The 16,611-nt window shown below is 45.3% G+C and overlaps 1 protein-coding gene across 3 annotated transcripts in view; it reads right to left on the bottom strand.

Annotated features, from left to right (window-relative positions):
• Positions 1-303: 303 nt before the first annotated feature.
• The window catches only part of SRI (sorcin), a 32,753-nt gene continuing 16,445 nt past the window's right edge, over positions 304-16,611 (bottom strand). For 2 of the 3 annotated variants that reach the window (XM_060281036.2, XM_035129819.3), the window contains exons 2-8: positions 15,912-15,995; positions 10,719-10,788; positions 10,362-10,405; positions 8,174-8,321; positions 7,809-7,922; positions 5,129-5,187; positions 304-2,832 (exon numbers count right to left, since the gene is read on the bottom strand). In XM_060281036.2, the coding sequence (XP_060137019.1) occupies positions 2,806-2,832; positions 5,129-5,187; positions 7,809-7,922; positions 8,174-8,321; positions 10,362-10,405; positions 10,719-10,788; positions 15,912-15,995 (546 nt within the window). In that variant the 3' untranslated portion in view covers positions 304-2,805. The remainder of the gene's footprint in view (positions 2,833-5,128; positions 5,188-7,808; positions 7,923-8,173; positions 8,322-10,361; positions 10,406-10,718; positions 10,789-15,911; positions 15,996-16,611) is intronic. The other variant, XM_088654060.1, reaches the window with a different exon arrangement.

Raw genomic sequence — 16,611 nt, 5'->3', positions numbered from 1 at the left:
GCTGGGCTGTTCATAGGCTGAGCACAGTTGCTGGAAACTACGGGAGAGGCGAGGATCCTTGTGCTCATGTTCTGCTTGCAGATTTCCCATGAGGGCATCTGGCTTGCCTCTCTGAGAACAGGGCTAGATGGGCCATTGGCCTCATCCAGCAGGTTCTTATGTCCTTAAATCAAAAAAAATCACACTTCAAAATTGCAACAGGAATTTGGCTTGTGCAATCTTGAGGTTTTGGGAAAACTCTACAAGGAACTGCGTGTTTTTTTGCAAAGGTTGGGATAATGGAATAGCTCGTTACTGTCAAACTTTGTTCACCGTGATTTATTAATATAGTTACTGATAGTACAGATAATGCAGTACAAACATTTTAAATTTTTTCTTCTTTGAACAGTGGCAGATCAACATTTTAACCTAGACTGATGCAAGACGGCATTACTTGGGATAATTCAGGGTCAACGTAGTTTCAGAACAGCCTAAACTAGATTCAGAGTAAGACTACCAAACAAAGCTGCAGTGTCTTAACTTCCTCCATATCATGCGTTAGTCATGGCATCTGTCTAGCGAAATAAAACATTCTAGCTTTTCTCAACCTGTTCATCAGCCACTACTCCTTCCTAGCAAAGAAGCAAAGTATTTTACACATATAGAAAGTCCAGCTATGGCCGCTTTGTGGTTAGTAAGTTTGCATCTGATTAAAGGAACATAAAGGAACTGACAAAGAGTTCTCATACGTTCAGGCAGGTGGGACCCATTTCACGCAAAGCAGAAAGTTTCCGTTCCTCTATTCCTGCTCAGGGTGGTTCCTGAAATCTGGACACGGAATCTTTTAAATGCAAACGGGAAATTTAGGGCAGACAGATTCACTTGCCTGAAAGGTGATGCTCACAGTTTTATTTTCCAGCTTAGGCGAAAGAAGCAACCAGGAGGCCGACCCAACAGGTTAGAATTATCTTTTGTTGATAGGGAGACTGGCATTTCAGATCCTCCGGTTGGATCTAATCCTGGCATTACTCAGCACGCCCAGGTACTAACTCCCTGACTCTTGGATTATACCACCAAGCTTTAATAAATTAGCGTTGCCTAACATACTAAGCACACAACAGAGAACATGGATTATCTCTCACATTGTTGCAGGGTTCCCAGCTGTCAATCCAGAGATCATACCTAGAAGTCTGAAGCTCTAAGAATGTAGCTAACCTGGCCCCTTTCCTTCCTTCCTTCCTTCCTTCCTTCCTTCCTTCCTTCCTTCCTTCCTTCCTTCCTTCCTTCCTTCCTTCCTCCCTCCCTCCCTCCCTCCCTCAATACAGGGCTGCCCATTTTAACCCTTCTCCAGCACCTAAAATTCAGTGTGCACCTAAAAAGCAGGAATGTTTCGCTCCGTTCATCAAGATTAAAGAATGCTTCCTGCAGTGAAATAAGAGTGCTACCATACTCCACTTCCTAGCATAATTGCAAATGAGCACATTCCATACACAAGCAACTAGAATATTTAAGCAAAATAAGGTATGCCGAGCAACGTTCGGCAAATAACTTCATTTTAATGAAGCTGCAAGGGCATGGGAAGTGAGCACAACACAGAAGTTGTGTTTCCGTGGAGCGGAGAAATACACTGTATATTCCTGCGTATAAGACTACTTTTTAACCCAGGAAAATCTCAAAAGTCGGGGGTCATCTTATACGCCGCGTCGTATTTCTTATACGGCGAGTATATCCCAAACTCTATACTTTAACTGGAAAAGTTGGGGGTCGTCTTATATGCCCAGTCTTATACGCCGGAATATACGGTAATCCCATCCTACAGAAGAGTGTAAGGCATTCATTCAAGGTTCCCCCCCAAATCTTGATGAGATTACAGTGGTGCCTCGCTTAACGAATGCCCTGCTTAACGAAATTTCCGCTTAACGAAAGGATTTTTCGAGCGGAGGTTGCCTCGCTAGACGAATTCGTTTTACGAAAAATTCGTCTAGCGAATCGCGGTTTCCCATAGGAATGCATTGAAATTCAATTAATGCGTTCCTATGGGGGGAAAAATTCAATGCATTCCTATGGGATTCGCTAGACGAATTTTTCGTTATAAGAAAAGACCCGTGGAACGAATTAAATTAGTCTAGTGAGGCACCACTGTATAGCCTTGTATCTAACTTTTTATGCATAGCTTTTTAGCACAGGAAAACGAGGAGGTTTTATATTTACAAGGTGGTAGGAAGCGGGACTGAAAGACCTAAGCACTCTCTTAAATCAGAAAACTCTTTAATTCATAATAAGCACAACTGGCTGGACCAATCACCAGTGAATATTTCCTGCATTTAGAAAACATGATAAATATCAGAAGGGCAAGCAGAACATTCTTTTTGAGAAGTAAGACCTTGATCGCTTTATTCCAAGACTTGTAGGCAGCTTGCACTGACGCTTTCCGCATTTGTTTTCACACATGCCCCAATAATTCCTCTCCTCTGGCCGGTCTCTACATGGCACAGGTACAAAGAGTATGTTCCCATATGAACAGTTTAAAAAACAGTACAAGAAGAAGAGATGGTAAAAAGAAGAAAAAAACAGTCAACTTTTTAAAAAGTCCGTATCGAGCAAAATTATAAATACAGTATGCTAGACAAATCAACTCCAAAAACGGGATTTATTGTATTTTTGTTAGTTATCAAAACTATAAAAAGCATAGAAACCAATATTTATAAAATAGGCAAATACCACTACTTAGTTACACAGCCATGATAACTTTTTTCTTTTGGTGCAAAGCAAAAACAAATTGGAATGTGGCTCATGCTCGCCCATTTCTTCATCCTTCATCTTGAATTAGATGCTCATCACACACTGGATGAACTGCAGAAAGGGAGAGAGAGAGACGTGCGTTATCACTAGAGAGCCCCTGTGGTGTAGGGGTTTGGGGGGGGGCGGATTGGGACCTGGGTTCAATCCCTCACTGGGTGGCCTTGGGAGTCAACGTCACTGCCACTCGGCCTAACCCACCTCACAGGGTTGCTGAGGGTGAAAAAAGTGGGGCGTAAACACAAGAAATAATAATAATAATAATAATAATTTTTTATTTATACCCCGCCCTCCCCAGTCAAAAACCGGGCTCAGGGCGGCTGACACCAACAGAATTACAATAAAACATAAAAACAATTAATTAAAATACAGATTAAAATACAGTATTAAAATTTAAAGTGCAGCCTCATTTCAAGTAGTCCATAAATCCAAGCCATGAGGGAGGAAAACACAGGGGTCAGGCTGAGTCTAACCCAAAGGCCAGGCGGAACAGCTCTGTCTGGCAGGCCCTGCGGAAAGATGACAAATCCCGCAGGGCCCTGGTCTCCTGGGAAAGAGCGTTCCACCAGGTTGGGGCCAGTACTGAAAAGGCCCTGGCTCTAGTAGAGGCCAATCTAGCCACCTTATGACTCGGGATCTCCAGAGTATTATTGTTTGTGGACCTTAAGGTCCTCCGCGGGGCATACCAGGAGAGTGGTATCTCTCTGCGGCACGATGCTTGCAAGGATGCATCAGTCTTGAGGGACAATGGAGTCCGCCTCCGGGGGTGAAGCCAAACGGCTGCGTTTGCAGCATCGAAGCGCCCTCCATGGGGCGCAGGCCTGGGCAATGTGTCTGGAGGTCCTGGGCTGCCCAGATGACAAGACCCCTTTCTCGGCCTTGCTAACGGGGTCCAAAGGAAAGCAGAGCAAGGCCCTGGGCACAGGCTGAGCTGCAGGAATTGCCGGAAGGAGGCGTGCAAGGCGCCATCCAACCACCTTAGGGACTGCACTGTAGAGGGATGGCGTACCTCTGATCCTCCAGATCGTGGGTAGGCAAACTAAGGCCCGGGGGCCGGATCCTGCCCAATTGCCTTCTCAATCCGGCCCGCGGATGGTCCGGGAATCAGCGTGTTTTTACATGAGTAGAATGTGTCCTTTTATTTAAAATGCATCTCTGGGTTATTTGTGGGGCATAGGAATTCGTTCATTTTTTCTTCTTCAAAATATAGTCCGCCCCCCCCCCACAAGGTCTGAGAGACAGTGGACTGGCCCCCTGCTGAACAGCTTGCTGACCCCTGCTCCAGATCAACGGTTCTCAAACTTTTTACTCTGGGCCACACTTTCAGAATAAGAATTCGCTCGCGTCACACTCAATTTTATATTGATGACATACAGTCATACCTTGGAAGTCAAACGGAGCCACAAGTTAATTCTGTGTCCAGGGCGGCTGTCTACCAGCTCCATCTGGTACGCAGGATGAGACCCTCCCTGCGCGCAGAGTGTCTCACCAGAGTGGTGCATGCTCTGGTTATCTCCCGCTTGGACTACTGCAATGCGCTCTACGTGGGGCTACCTTTGAAGGTGACCCGGAAACTGCAATTAATCCAGAATGCGGCAGCTAGACTGGTGACTGGGAGCGGCCGCCGAGACCACATAACACCAGTCCTAAGAGACCTACATTGGTTCCCAGTACATTTCCGAGCACAATTCAAAGTGTTGGTGCTGACTTTGAAAGCCCTAAACGGCCTCGGTCCAGTATACCTGAAGGAGCTTCTCCACCCCCATCTTTCAGCCCAGACACTGAGATCCAGCACCGAGGGCCTTCTGGCGGTTCCCTCGCTGCGAGAAGCAAAGCTACAGGGAACCAGGCAGAGGGCCTTTTCGGTAGTGGCGCCCGCCCTGTGGAACGCCCTCCCATCGGAGGTCAAGGAGATAAACAACTACCTGACATTTAGAAAACACCTAGAGGCAGCCCTGTTTAGGGAAGTTTTTAATCTGTGATATTTTAATGTGTTTTGGCATTTGCTGGAAGCCGCCCAGAGTGGCGGGGGAAAGCCAACCAGATGGGCGGGGTATAAATAATAATAATTAATAATAGTCCATGAACAACTGGCCATGCTAGCCAAGGTTGATGAGAGTTGGGGTTCAGCCACAGGTTCTCCACCCCAATGTAGGAAGTGCTGACTACATACAAGGCAGTTTTCTAGATTTCTGTAGCTGCAAATAATGCCCCGAGCTCCTGGGAGGAAGGACCAGGAGCTCAAAGCCTGGCGCTCTCGGCTTATAAGTTGCTGCCACTTCATCACAACGTTCAAGGGGGTACAGAGCCTTGCGCTTCTAAGCAGGAAACGGACTCGAAGCTCACTTACATCATCGTACTGGAAGTTCACCATCCCCTGCTGAGCCGCATCTCGTCTCCGGAAGCTATCTGCAAACGCAGCACAGGAAGAAGTGCGTTAGGACAGGAGCCAGGATATACAGAAGCCACAGGTGGATGAATACAAGTGTGAAGTGCCAGTTTGCATTTCGTAGTGTGGAAAGTATTGATCTGATGTGTAGAGAGATCTTTCCTATTCTACTTAATTCAAGAGGGTTGTTGAAGCTTCTCTGGGTGAAAGAAGGAAGCAGAAGGTTCATGATGTTTGGGTTATTCCTTCAAGAAAGTACAGTTGGCGTAAACTGGTTCTGTTATCTCTTTCTGTCAAGGTCATGCCGACTATAATAATAAGGCCAGAAGGAGCCTGGGCGTCACTTTCTCTTTCTATCTCTTTCCCATCTGGTATGGCGTTCTGTACACAGCATGCGTACTGTTAAGGTTTAGACTTATTATACAGTCGTACCTCGGGTTACAAACACCTCGGGTTGCGAACAACTCGGGTTCCGAACTCCGCAAACCCGGAAGTATTTTTGCCGTGCGCGCGGTCTGCGCATGCGCAAAAATCACAGTTTGCGCATGCGCAAAATGGTGCTTCAGTTTACGACCGTTTCGGGTTACGAACTGCATCCCGGAACGGATCGTGTTCGTAACCCGAGGTACCACTGTATTTAAGTCTGCTGTAACTGGATTTTTGATGGACAGGACTAACCCTGAATGTATTGGATTTGTGACCATTATGCCCATTTGCCTTCAGTAGCAGTAAAGCTCTGCTGAATGAAATATTCATTGCCTCTGGTCTATTTTTGGGGAATCCTGCAACATGTTTAAGTTTTTACTCTGCTAACTATACGTTGGAGTTCTGCTCTGGATCAGTACCGAGTAGAATTCCACGACACGCACAAAAACTCACATCCACCATCTCTATATCTTGCCCACCAGCCTGCTATTAAACAACACATTTTTGTGATTTATTTTTAGGTGAAAGCTTCTTGTTAGCAACCCTTTTGGGTGGGAGGACGGCGTCACAGGATTTCCACCTTACTCTGCTTTACTCAAGAGTTCATCTGGAGCGTAGCGTTCGGTTCTGGGGAATGCACTTTGAGGCGCGAAGGAGTTTGGAAAAGAGAAAGGGAGATAGCCGGTGAAACTGAGCCCAAGTCCGGCACAAAAAGCTTGGCGAAACTGGATATGTTTAGCCTTTGATGAAGAGAAAAGAAGGATCTGATTGCACTCTTTGAATAACCTGGAGGGTTGAGATGTGCAGAAGGGAGCCAAGAGCAGGTCTCCGCTCACCCAAATGTGGGACTGGACAAGTAACAGGAGGGTAGCTTTGCACGGAGTAAAAAGGAGAGGAAGCCTGACAGCAAAGAGCAATTTGACTGTGGGACCCTCGGCTAGACAGGGGTGGGCTCTCCCTCACCGGAGGCCTTCAAAAGTTCTCAAACTTTTTTCTCTGGGCCACACCTTCAGAATAAAAATTTGCCCGCGTCACACCGAGTTTTTTGGGTAAGAAAAGCAAAACGAAACACAGCCTAGCAGTGCTTGATTTACAGTGGTGCCTCACTAGACAAATTTAATTCATTCCACGGGTCTTTTCTTATAACGAAAAATTTGTCTAGTGAATCCCATAGGAATGCATTGAATTATTTTGATTTTTTTCCCCCATAGGAACACATTAATTGAATTTCAATGCATTCCTATGGGAAACCGTGATTCGCTAGATGAATTTTTCATAAAACAAATTAGTCTAGCGAGGCAACCTCCACTCGAAAAATCCTTTCGTTAAGCGGAAATTTCGTTAAGCAGGGCATTCGTTAAGCGAGGCACCACTGTATAACACAGAACGCAAGTACTTTATAATATGATCTTGGGGGCATCCAGAAAGTTTAAAACAAGGCCGCTGCCTAAGAACAGGAATCCTTCCCAAATATAATTATAAACGAGCCTCTTACGTATGCATTTTAAAGAAATATAGAAAGTCAATAAGAAGTGAGGTTGCTTTTTCTACCAGAACTAATGTGAGACAAACAAGCTCCCTTCTCTTCATCAACACAAATAAGCCTTTCTCTTTTCTGATTTTCGGCAAATAAAAACTTTTTTTGATACTATACTATACTACACTGAAATGTTTAGATGTTCCATTGTCCTTGAATCTTCCTCCCACACCTGCCATCCTCTCCCTGCTGCACCTTTGGAGAACCACGGCCTTACAGAGACTTGCAATTCTATGTTTCTGCGATCAACCTCAAAAAGGTAAAGGGACCCCTGACCATCAGGTCCAGTCGTGTCCGACTCTGGGGTTGCGGCGCTCATCTCGCTCTATAGGCCGAGGGAGCCGGCGTTTGTCCGCAGACAGCTTCCGGGTCATGTGGCCTGCATGACAAAGCTGCTTCTGGCAAACCAGAGCAGCGCACGGAAACGCCGTTTACCTTCCCGCCGCAGCGGTCCCTATTTATCTACTTGCACTTTGACGTGCTTTCAAACTGCTAGGTGGGCAGGAGCTGGGACCGAGCAACGGGAGCTCACCCCATCGCAGGGATTCGAACCGTCAACCTTCTGATCAGCAAGCCCTAGACTCTGTGGTTTAACCCACAGCGCCCCCTGGCCTTATTAAATAGAAATTTTAAGAAACAAAACCAGTCCATCGTCATGAATTGAGAAAACCCCCATACCAGTGAGAGCTCTGAGCTTAACACAGCAGGCGATGTAGTCGTCAAACGTGATCTTGCCACGAGTGCTGTATCGCTTGGAAATGCCGTTGATGGCTTGGGGGCTCAGCCGAAATCCTAGACAGGAGGAGAGAGCGGGAATCGTAAAACTGCACAATTGGAAGGGACCCAGAGGATCATCTAATGCGGCCATCCCCAACCTTTGGCCCTCCAGATGTTCTGGCCTACAACTCCCATGATCCCTAGCTAACAGGACCAGTGGGCGGGGATGATGGGAATTGTAGTCCAAAACATCTGGAGGGCCAAAGGTTGGGGGTGCCTGATCTAATGCAACCGTTTCCCAGCCGGCGCAAAGTCTCCCAGCTCACCCATGGATGTCAACGCCTTCTGAAGCTCCTGGGAATCGACGGTGCCGCTGCGGTCGCTGTCGACGCTCATGAAGTGTTGCCGCCAGCCGTTCAGCACAGCCCAGAGCTCTTTGAACTCATTGAAGCCCATCGTGCCAGACATATCTCTCTGCGCAGCGGCTAAGGATCACTTCTCGTCAATAACCGGGGTCAATATCCTTTCATGTGCGCGAGAAACATCAGCTACGGTTTCCCTACACTTGCGTGTGTGTATATATAAATGTTTTATTTATTTTCCATTTAATAATACACATTCACATCATTATTATCTACTTTACCTCCCTGCCTCTTTAGAGCCTATCGATTACGTTTTCCAATTCCAATTTCATTCACTACAGAATAACTCACAATTTAAATGAATATAGACAGGTAGAGAACTTCTCATTACAAGTCTTCAGACAACCCTGCTAGTGATGTTAATTGCTCACAATAATCTTTCAGATATCGTATAAATATACTCCAGTCCTTTTGGAATACTTGATCGTGCCGGTTTCGGATTTTTCCTGTCAAGCTTCGCCAATTCTGCAAAGTCCATCGTCTTCATCTGCCGCTCTTCTTTCGTTGGGTTTCCCTACGCTTTGGAGGGGCCACTGCCCCCCCATTCCATAAACTCATCCCCAGTGACCCCCTCTCCCCTCCCCTCCCCAAACCAATATTCAGAATCGCAGTTTGCAAGGCCCACTTGGAAAGGTAATAGCACAATAAAATTCAAAGCAGTAACAATTAATTGCACACTTATTCCAAAGCCAGTGAAAGCCATTTAGTTTAATTAATCCAACTTGGTCCGGTGATACTAGATTATCAAAGCTCTAACAGTCACTTATCAGGAGTTTTAGATGTGATTGATGAAGTGATACCGATCTCCCAATGTCTGATTTAAAGACACTTAACAGGAGTCTTAAATCAGCAGCTCCAGCAACCCTCTAGGTCAGTGGTGGCCAAACTTGGCCCTCCAGCTCTTTTTGGACTACAACTCCCATCATCCCTAGCTAACAGGACCGGTGGTCATGGGTGATTAATAATAATAATAATAATAATAATAATAATAATAATAATAATATATTATTTATACCCCACCCATCTGGCCGGGTTCCCCCAGCCACTCTGGGTTTCTTCCAACAAAATATTAAAATACAGAAATTCATCAAACATTAAAAGCTTCCCTAAACAGGGCTGCCTTGAGATGCCTTCTAAAGGTCTGGTCATTGTTGTTCTCTTTGACCTCTGGTGGGAGGGAATTCCACAGGGTGGGTGCCACTACCGAGAAGGCCCTCCGCCTGGTTCCCTGTAACTTGGCTTCTCATAGTGAGGGAACCACCAGAAGGCCCTCGGCGCTGGACCTCAGTGTCTGGGCTGAACGATGGGGGTGGAGACACTCCTTCAAGTATACTGGACCGAGGCCATTTAGGGATTTTAAGGTCAGCACCAACACTTTGAATTGTGCTCGGAAACGTACTGGGAGCCAATGTAGGTCTTTCAAGACCGGTGTTATGTGGTCTCGCCGGCCGCTCCCAGTCACCAGTCTAGCTGCTGCATTCTGGATTAATTGTAGTTTCCAGGTCACCTTCAAAGGTAGCCCCACCTAGAGCGCATTGCAGTAGTTGCCCTGGACACAGAATTAACCTGCGCTTCCATGGACAGCTGTGAGTCCAAAATGACTCCCAGGCTGCGCACCTGGTCTTTCAGGGGCACAGTTACCCCATTCAGGAATTGAATGATGGGAATTGTAGTTCAAAAACTCCCTGTGGAACGCCCTCCCACCAGATGTCAAAGAGAAAAACAGCTACCAGATTTTTAGAAGACATCTGAAGGCAGTCCTGTTTAGGAAGGCTTTTAGTGTTTAATAGATTATTTTATTTCATTTTTCTGTTGGAAGCCGAACAGAGTGACTGGGGAAACCCAGCCAGATGGGCGAGGTATAAATAAATTATTATTATTATTATTATTATTATTATTATTCCTTTTTTTACCTCCCTCACCCCCTGGGTAAAATAATAATAATAATAATAATAATAATAATAATAATAATAATAATAATAATAATAATAATAATTTCAGCCACCTAGAAGCACAAGTAATAATTGCAATGAGAATTATTAATTATAATAATAGAAATATTTTAAGTCAAAGCCAAATATGCAAAGGATACATCAAGCATAGAGATCATGAGCCTGCAGGTCTCTAGGTTGAAAGCTGTTTAAAGAAAAACAGAAGCAGTCAACAAAAAATAAGGTTTTTTCCCCTCTCTATTACCCCCCCCATTCTGCTCCACCCCCAGCCAAGAGTGGTTTCCAAGGAGAAAAGTATGAACAGCATAATACTTCCTCAAGATTTATTTTCCTTCAAACATTTCAATATGTTAAAAGAGGGATAGGAAGAGATATTTTTAAAAATGCAAGAGGGCAAGTGGTAACTTTTGCAATGGGTTCTGGGTGTCTTGTCGCTTTTGCTGCAAGAAGACTCAGCACAGCTGATCCGTTTGGGTTTTTGAGCCAGGCAAACTTACGCTTATAGGCTCCCGAAATTCCGGACTGCGTCAGACATCTCTGCAGCTCGTCGGCATCTATTTGCCCGTCCTATGGAAAACAGAAAGAGCATTGCGCCAGGGTTACTGCCTTTGCGCCCGGGACCTGGACCATCTCTGCAAACCGACTGTGAGCACGCAATTTCTCAAAACGACAAAGACCTTTGGGGTAACAGGCTGCCCTGGAGAGAGAGATGACCAGGCTAGGACAAAGAATAACCTTGCACACACATCCTTTCCCCCCCCCCCCCCCGTTGCCTGGCAATTATTAAGATTGAGAGGGTGTCACGATAACTATCTTCAAATATCACATGGAAGTTGGAGCAAGCTTGTTTTCTGCTGCTCCAGAAGGGAGGACTCAAATGGATGGATCCGAATTACGGTACCAGAAAGGCGATTCTGCCTAAACATTAGGGAGAGCTTTCTGGCAGCGAGAGCTGTACAGCGGTGGAGCAGACTTCCTCAAAAGGTGAAGGACTCTCCTTCCTTGGAGGTTTGAGGTTGGGTGGCCATCTGCCAAGGGAGTCTTTAGCTGTGGTTCCTGCTCCAAAGGGGGTTAAGACTAGATCGGCGTTTCCCAGACTTGGGTTTCCAGCTGTTGTTGGACTACAACTCCCATCACCCTCGACCACTGGGCCTGCTAGCTAGGGACGATGGGAGTTGTAGTCCAACAAATGGCTGGAAACCCAAATTTTGGGAAACGCTGGACTAGAGGAACCTTGGGGTCCCTTCCGACTCTACGATTCTGTGAGCTTCTGACCCTTGCTCCCAGCGAGCTTTTGTGTTCTGCAAAGGATATCCTTATTGATGCAGAGCAGGAAAACACACATTTGGCTTCCTGTTTGGACAGAAAGAGCAGTGTCTAGTTTGGGACAAAGAAGGGTCAAGTTCCTAATCGCTACCCAAAAGGGAGGGGCAGATGGTTCCAAAGGCTTTTCCACCAATCACATGCACATCTGGTCTTAACAATAGAGGCCCAGCACAGCTCTCCAATGAATCTATAATGGGCAACATTTTCACTTCAAATGCCATCAGTGCCATTCCAAATAAATGGGTGCCATTTGTGAGAATAATAATTTTATAAACACAATCTCTTCATTGTGGTCCCTCCTTCCTTGGAGGTTTTTAAGCAAAGGTTGGACGGCCATCTGGCTTGGATGCTTTAGTTGAGATTCCTGTGTTTCAAGGGAGTTGGGCTAGATCAGGCATCCCCAAACTGCGGCCCTCCAGATGTTTTGGCCTACAACTCCCATGATCCCTAGCTAACAGGACCAGTGGTCAGGGAAGATGGGAACTGTAGTCCAAAACATCTGGAGGGCTGAAGTTTGGGGATGCCTGGGCTAGATGACTCTTGGGTAGGCATAGGCAACCTTGGCTCTCCAGATGTTTTGGAACTACAACTCCCATGATCCCTGACCACTGCGCCTGTTAGCTAGGGATCATGGGAGTTGTAGTTCTAAGACATCTGGAGAGCCAGGGTTGCCTATGTCTGCTCTTGGGGGTCCCTTACAACTCTACGATTCTGAGACTCTATATCAGGGGTCAGCAAACTTTTCTCGGAGGCGGCCGGTTCACCGTCCCCCAGACCTAGTGGCGGGCCAGACGGTGCGCACACACACAGCGGAAGTGAATTCTCTCCCTTCCCCTCCCCCTGCCTACCTCCTCCGCTGCTCTGCCAGCGGTTGGGAGCCGGCGGTGGTGGCGGCGCCTCTCCTTTTTGGGCCAGTTTTCCCGGGTGCGGGGCCAGCGGGCGCACCAAGCTCCAGCCCACAGCGCAGCCATGGGGAGAGACCAGCGGGCGGGCGGCAGGGCTTCCTATCAAAGCCCAGCCCCCTTCCTCCGCAGGGTGGGGAGAAGCCAGGAAAAGGGAGGGAAGAGGCACCGCCGTGTTGGGGGGGGTCGCAAAAAATGGTGCCAGGGAAAAAATTGGGAAAAAATGGCGACCGTGCCAATCCAAGCGGCAATTGCAGAAATGTTTGCGGGCCAGATCCAGAGGGCAAGTGGGCTGGATCCGGCCCACAGACCTTAGTTTGCCGACCCCTGCTCTATATGATTCAAGCATCAGCCGTGCCAAATTTAAAAGGACCTCAAAGGAGGCCGGAATTTTAGCGTCACCCTCAAACATGCAAACTATAGATGCAGGAAAATGAATCATTTTTATAGCTTCGTTTCCCAGGGCAGGACATGCCAATGCGTTTAAAAACGTGTTCGGACAGAAACTTGTTCAAATAACTGAAAATAAAATAATTTAAGAGAGGTGATCAGAACTCTCACACACCCTGTCTGCACTCTGAAACTCAGTTCCCTAGCCTTGGGAGCAGTTTGGATGCTATGAAAACTCTAAAGTCCCCATTCAAGGCTGCAAAGAGAAGATCGGCAGAGTTCATGTTGAAGCAAACCAGAGTTACCCATTATGTCAGAACTCGGGAAACTGTGGTTTGCTTAAACTACGGTTGGCAAGAAGAAGCCAGGGTAAAACTGTGGTTCCTTTATTCTGGTTTCTTGCGATGCCACAGACTTCAACTTCCAGGTGTTGTAAGACACCAACTCCCAGCAGCCAGCATGTCCAATGGGCAGGGTGCTGGAGACCAACAACATCCGAAAGACCCCTTCTTGGGGGAAGCCTGGTTTAAAGAGACGACTGTTCTCCAAGTTCAGACATCCCATGGGAGTGTAGTTTGCTTAAAGGTAGATCTAAAATATTCTAGTCTCCTCCTTGGAACCACAAAAGAGGAAGAGAGGGAAGCATTAAAGACTTGAGGCTTGTTTGTGTAGAAGGAAACCATAGTTTCCTTGATACCCCCTCCAAGGACCCTTGTGGTCAATTAAAAAATATACAGGTGAGTCAGATAGCATGTAAGCAGCCTTATCGGAAGTGAATCATAGAATCATAGAGTTGGAAGAGACCACAAGGGCCATCCAGTCCAACCCCCTGCCAAGCAGGAAACACCATCAAAGCATTCTTCACATATGGCTGTCAAGCCTCTGCTTAAAGACCTCCAAAGAAGGAGACTCCACCACACTCCTTGGTAGCAAATTCCACTGTCGAACAGCTCTTACTGTCAGGAAGCGGTATGAGCTTGTAGGCGTAGTGGAGGGGGAACAGCAGTGAAATGGGAGCAAGGGGGTGATCTACTAGATCACCAGGGTAATTGACAGACCTTCTTTGCTCTAAGTAAGTTATGGAGGTTTTTGGTTTTTAATGACAGATTTAATCTGACAGCCTAGTACAGAATAAGTCACAGTATAACGGGGGGGGGGGGGGGAGAAACCAGGTAGAGGCTGGATATTTCTTTTAAGTTCCTACTGCAGACTACCCATTTAAACGATGGGTCTTCTCTGCAAGACGGTTGGCATTCTTTTCTTTTTTTAAAAAATTATTTATACTTTTCAAATTTATACATTTCATTAATTTTATGGTACACTCATTTTAACACTTCAAAGTCTGACTTCCTTCCCCCTCTTTCTGCGGTTCCTGAAATGTTAATTTTTTAAATATCTTCTGCATATCCCAATTCATTTAATATGCTCATTTAACTATCTGCTATAAATATAAACTCCTATGAAACTGCGGAGTATTACAATAATCCTGTTTTTATCTGTCTGCAATTTATCTGTAAATAATCAAATCAACCATTTCCACTGTTTTATAAAAAAAAGTTTGTTACCTTGGTTTCTTATTCTTCCGGTAAGTTTCACCATTTCTGCATATTGCAAGACGGTTGGCATTCTAAATTAAAATCTGATGGTTGCGTTTCAGCAGGCCAAAGAGCTTTTCCTTAAAACACAAAAGTGCTTTTGCAAGGGGGGCTGGGCTACTAAAACCCTTGGAGAGCCCTTGCAAGTCCAAAAATCCTAGCTGCCCCTAAGCAGTAAGAACATTTCATGGCTGAATCAGCCACAGAACTTCCTAGCTAAAGCCCACTGTGCCAACCACTTCTGACACCCTTTGTTGGGTATTCAACAACCGTCTGCTGAGCCTAATAAATTATAGTAGGGACTGAAATTCAGCATCTGCACACAGCGGCCTACATTTTGGGGGTCTCTATGGGGGTACTGGCTGCGGCAACTGTCACGCTAATCTGCATTACTTCAAAAGTCACCATGCTAACGGAATCTGCAGAAATGGCCAGACTGACGGGAAAGATCAGAAACCAGGAAGACCACGTTTTCCTAAAGGATTGGAATAACTTTTTAATATACTTAAAAGACCACGGTAGAAAGTTAAAATCATTGGCAGGGATACAATGACACTTGTCATGTGGGATGAACTTTGGTTACTATGATTATATTAACAGATGGGTAACGGTAAAAGATGCAGGAGAAATGAAAAAGATAACATTTTTTTCAAAATGGAAGCCATGGAGGGAAGGGAGGAGGCCTGTAGGTTCAGAAAAAAAACTTTTTATTTTTATGTTTTGGAATGGTTACAGTTATTATGTAAAAATTTGTGTAAAACCAATAAATATATACAGGTGAAACTCGGAAAATTAGAATATCGTCGAAAAGTGCATTTATTTCAGTAATGCAACTACTTTAAAATGAGGCTGCATTTTAAATTTGTATTTTAATCTGTATTTTAATTAATTGTTTTCTTTTCTTTTATGTCTTATTGTAATTTTATTGGTGTTAGCCGCCCTGAGCCTGGTTTTGACTGGGGAGGGCGGGGTATAAATAAAAATTTATTATTATTATTATTATTATTATTATTATTATTATTATTATTATTACAAATGCTTCCTATTGGAAATTCCACAGTAATAAAACAAATAGTTACAATAATACAAAAATAAACATCGCTATTACATTTCATTAATTCCATTCCATTTATAATTGACCCGCCTAACAACCAATAATTACAATTACAACAAATAAATGCTTGACATAGCTTGCTTTGCGTGTCATACATCTATCTCATATATTGGTTTCACCTTTTAAACTGCATTACTGAAATAAATGCACTTTTCGACGATATTCTAATTTTCCGAGTTTCACCTGTATGTATATGTATATAAAACAAACGTCACGACTGCTTTTAGGGTTCCACACCCCTGGGATTATGTCACGGCACTGGCAAAAGCACACTCTAGGTGTTTGCCCAATGCTGCAGATGAATTAAGGGGGACAGCGATAAAAAAAAATTTGCTGTGTAAATTTGGGGGTGGGGAGCCATACCTGCCCAGCAACTGCAGCAAAATAGCCATATAAAGGATCTTGCGCTTGGCCAGGAAAGGAAGGTCCTCCGGGGGCACTCCCATACTACAAATAAAAAAAATTGGAAGAAATTAAATCAAGGAATTTTCACCATCGTTTGAGCTGACTGGCACGCATGTTTACTCCAAAGCCGGCCCCACAGCGTTCCTTGGGAATGGCAGTCTCAATACACGCAAAACCTATTCTTAATCCTCGTTTCGTGGACTGTTCATAAAAGCAGTTTCGACAGGGCAATAGTGAAACCTGGACATGTTGCAAGTTCAGTCCGACAAACACCAAATTGTAGTTTAAGTCACCCGGCAAAAGGGCTGCTCTAAATCACTAATTCAAGTAGCATTTCCCATCGGCACTTTGGGTAATTCTGCAACAATGATACTTGTGAACCAGTAAAATGTATTGCACTTCCCAGTATGCAGGAATTTGCAGTACCAAGGAGGGCACACTGTTGAATCTTTTCACAGGGGGTTCAATCCAGACTGCACCTACAATCCCATTCCCACTTACCTGACTTCTGGGTAAAGAGGTCTACGATTGCAGTGAGTTAAAGGTAAAGGAACCCCGACCATTAGGTCCAGTCGCAGACAACTCTGGGGTTGCGGCACTCATCTCAGTTTACTGGCCGAGGGAGCCAGCGTTTGTCCACAGACAGTTTTTCTGGGTC

Source organism: Zootoca vivipara, chromosome 11 (genome assembly GCF_965207765.1).
Source record: "Zootoca vivipara chromosome 11, rZooViv2.hap1.1, whole genome shotgun sequence".
Taxonomy (NCBI): Eukaryota; Metazoa; Chordata; class Lepidosauria; order Squamata; family Lacertidae; genus Zootoca; species Zootoca vivipara.
This window is presented reverse-complemented; position numbering and strand designations above follow the sequence as displayed.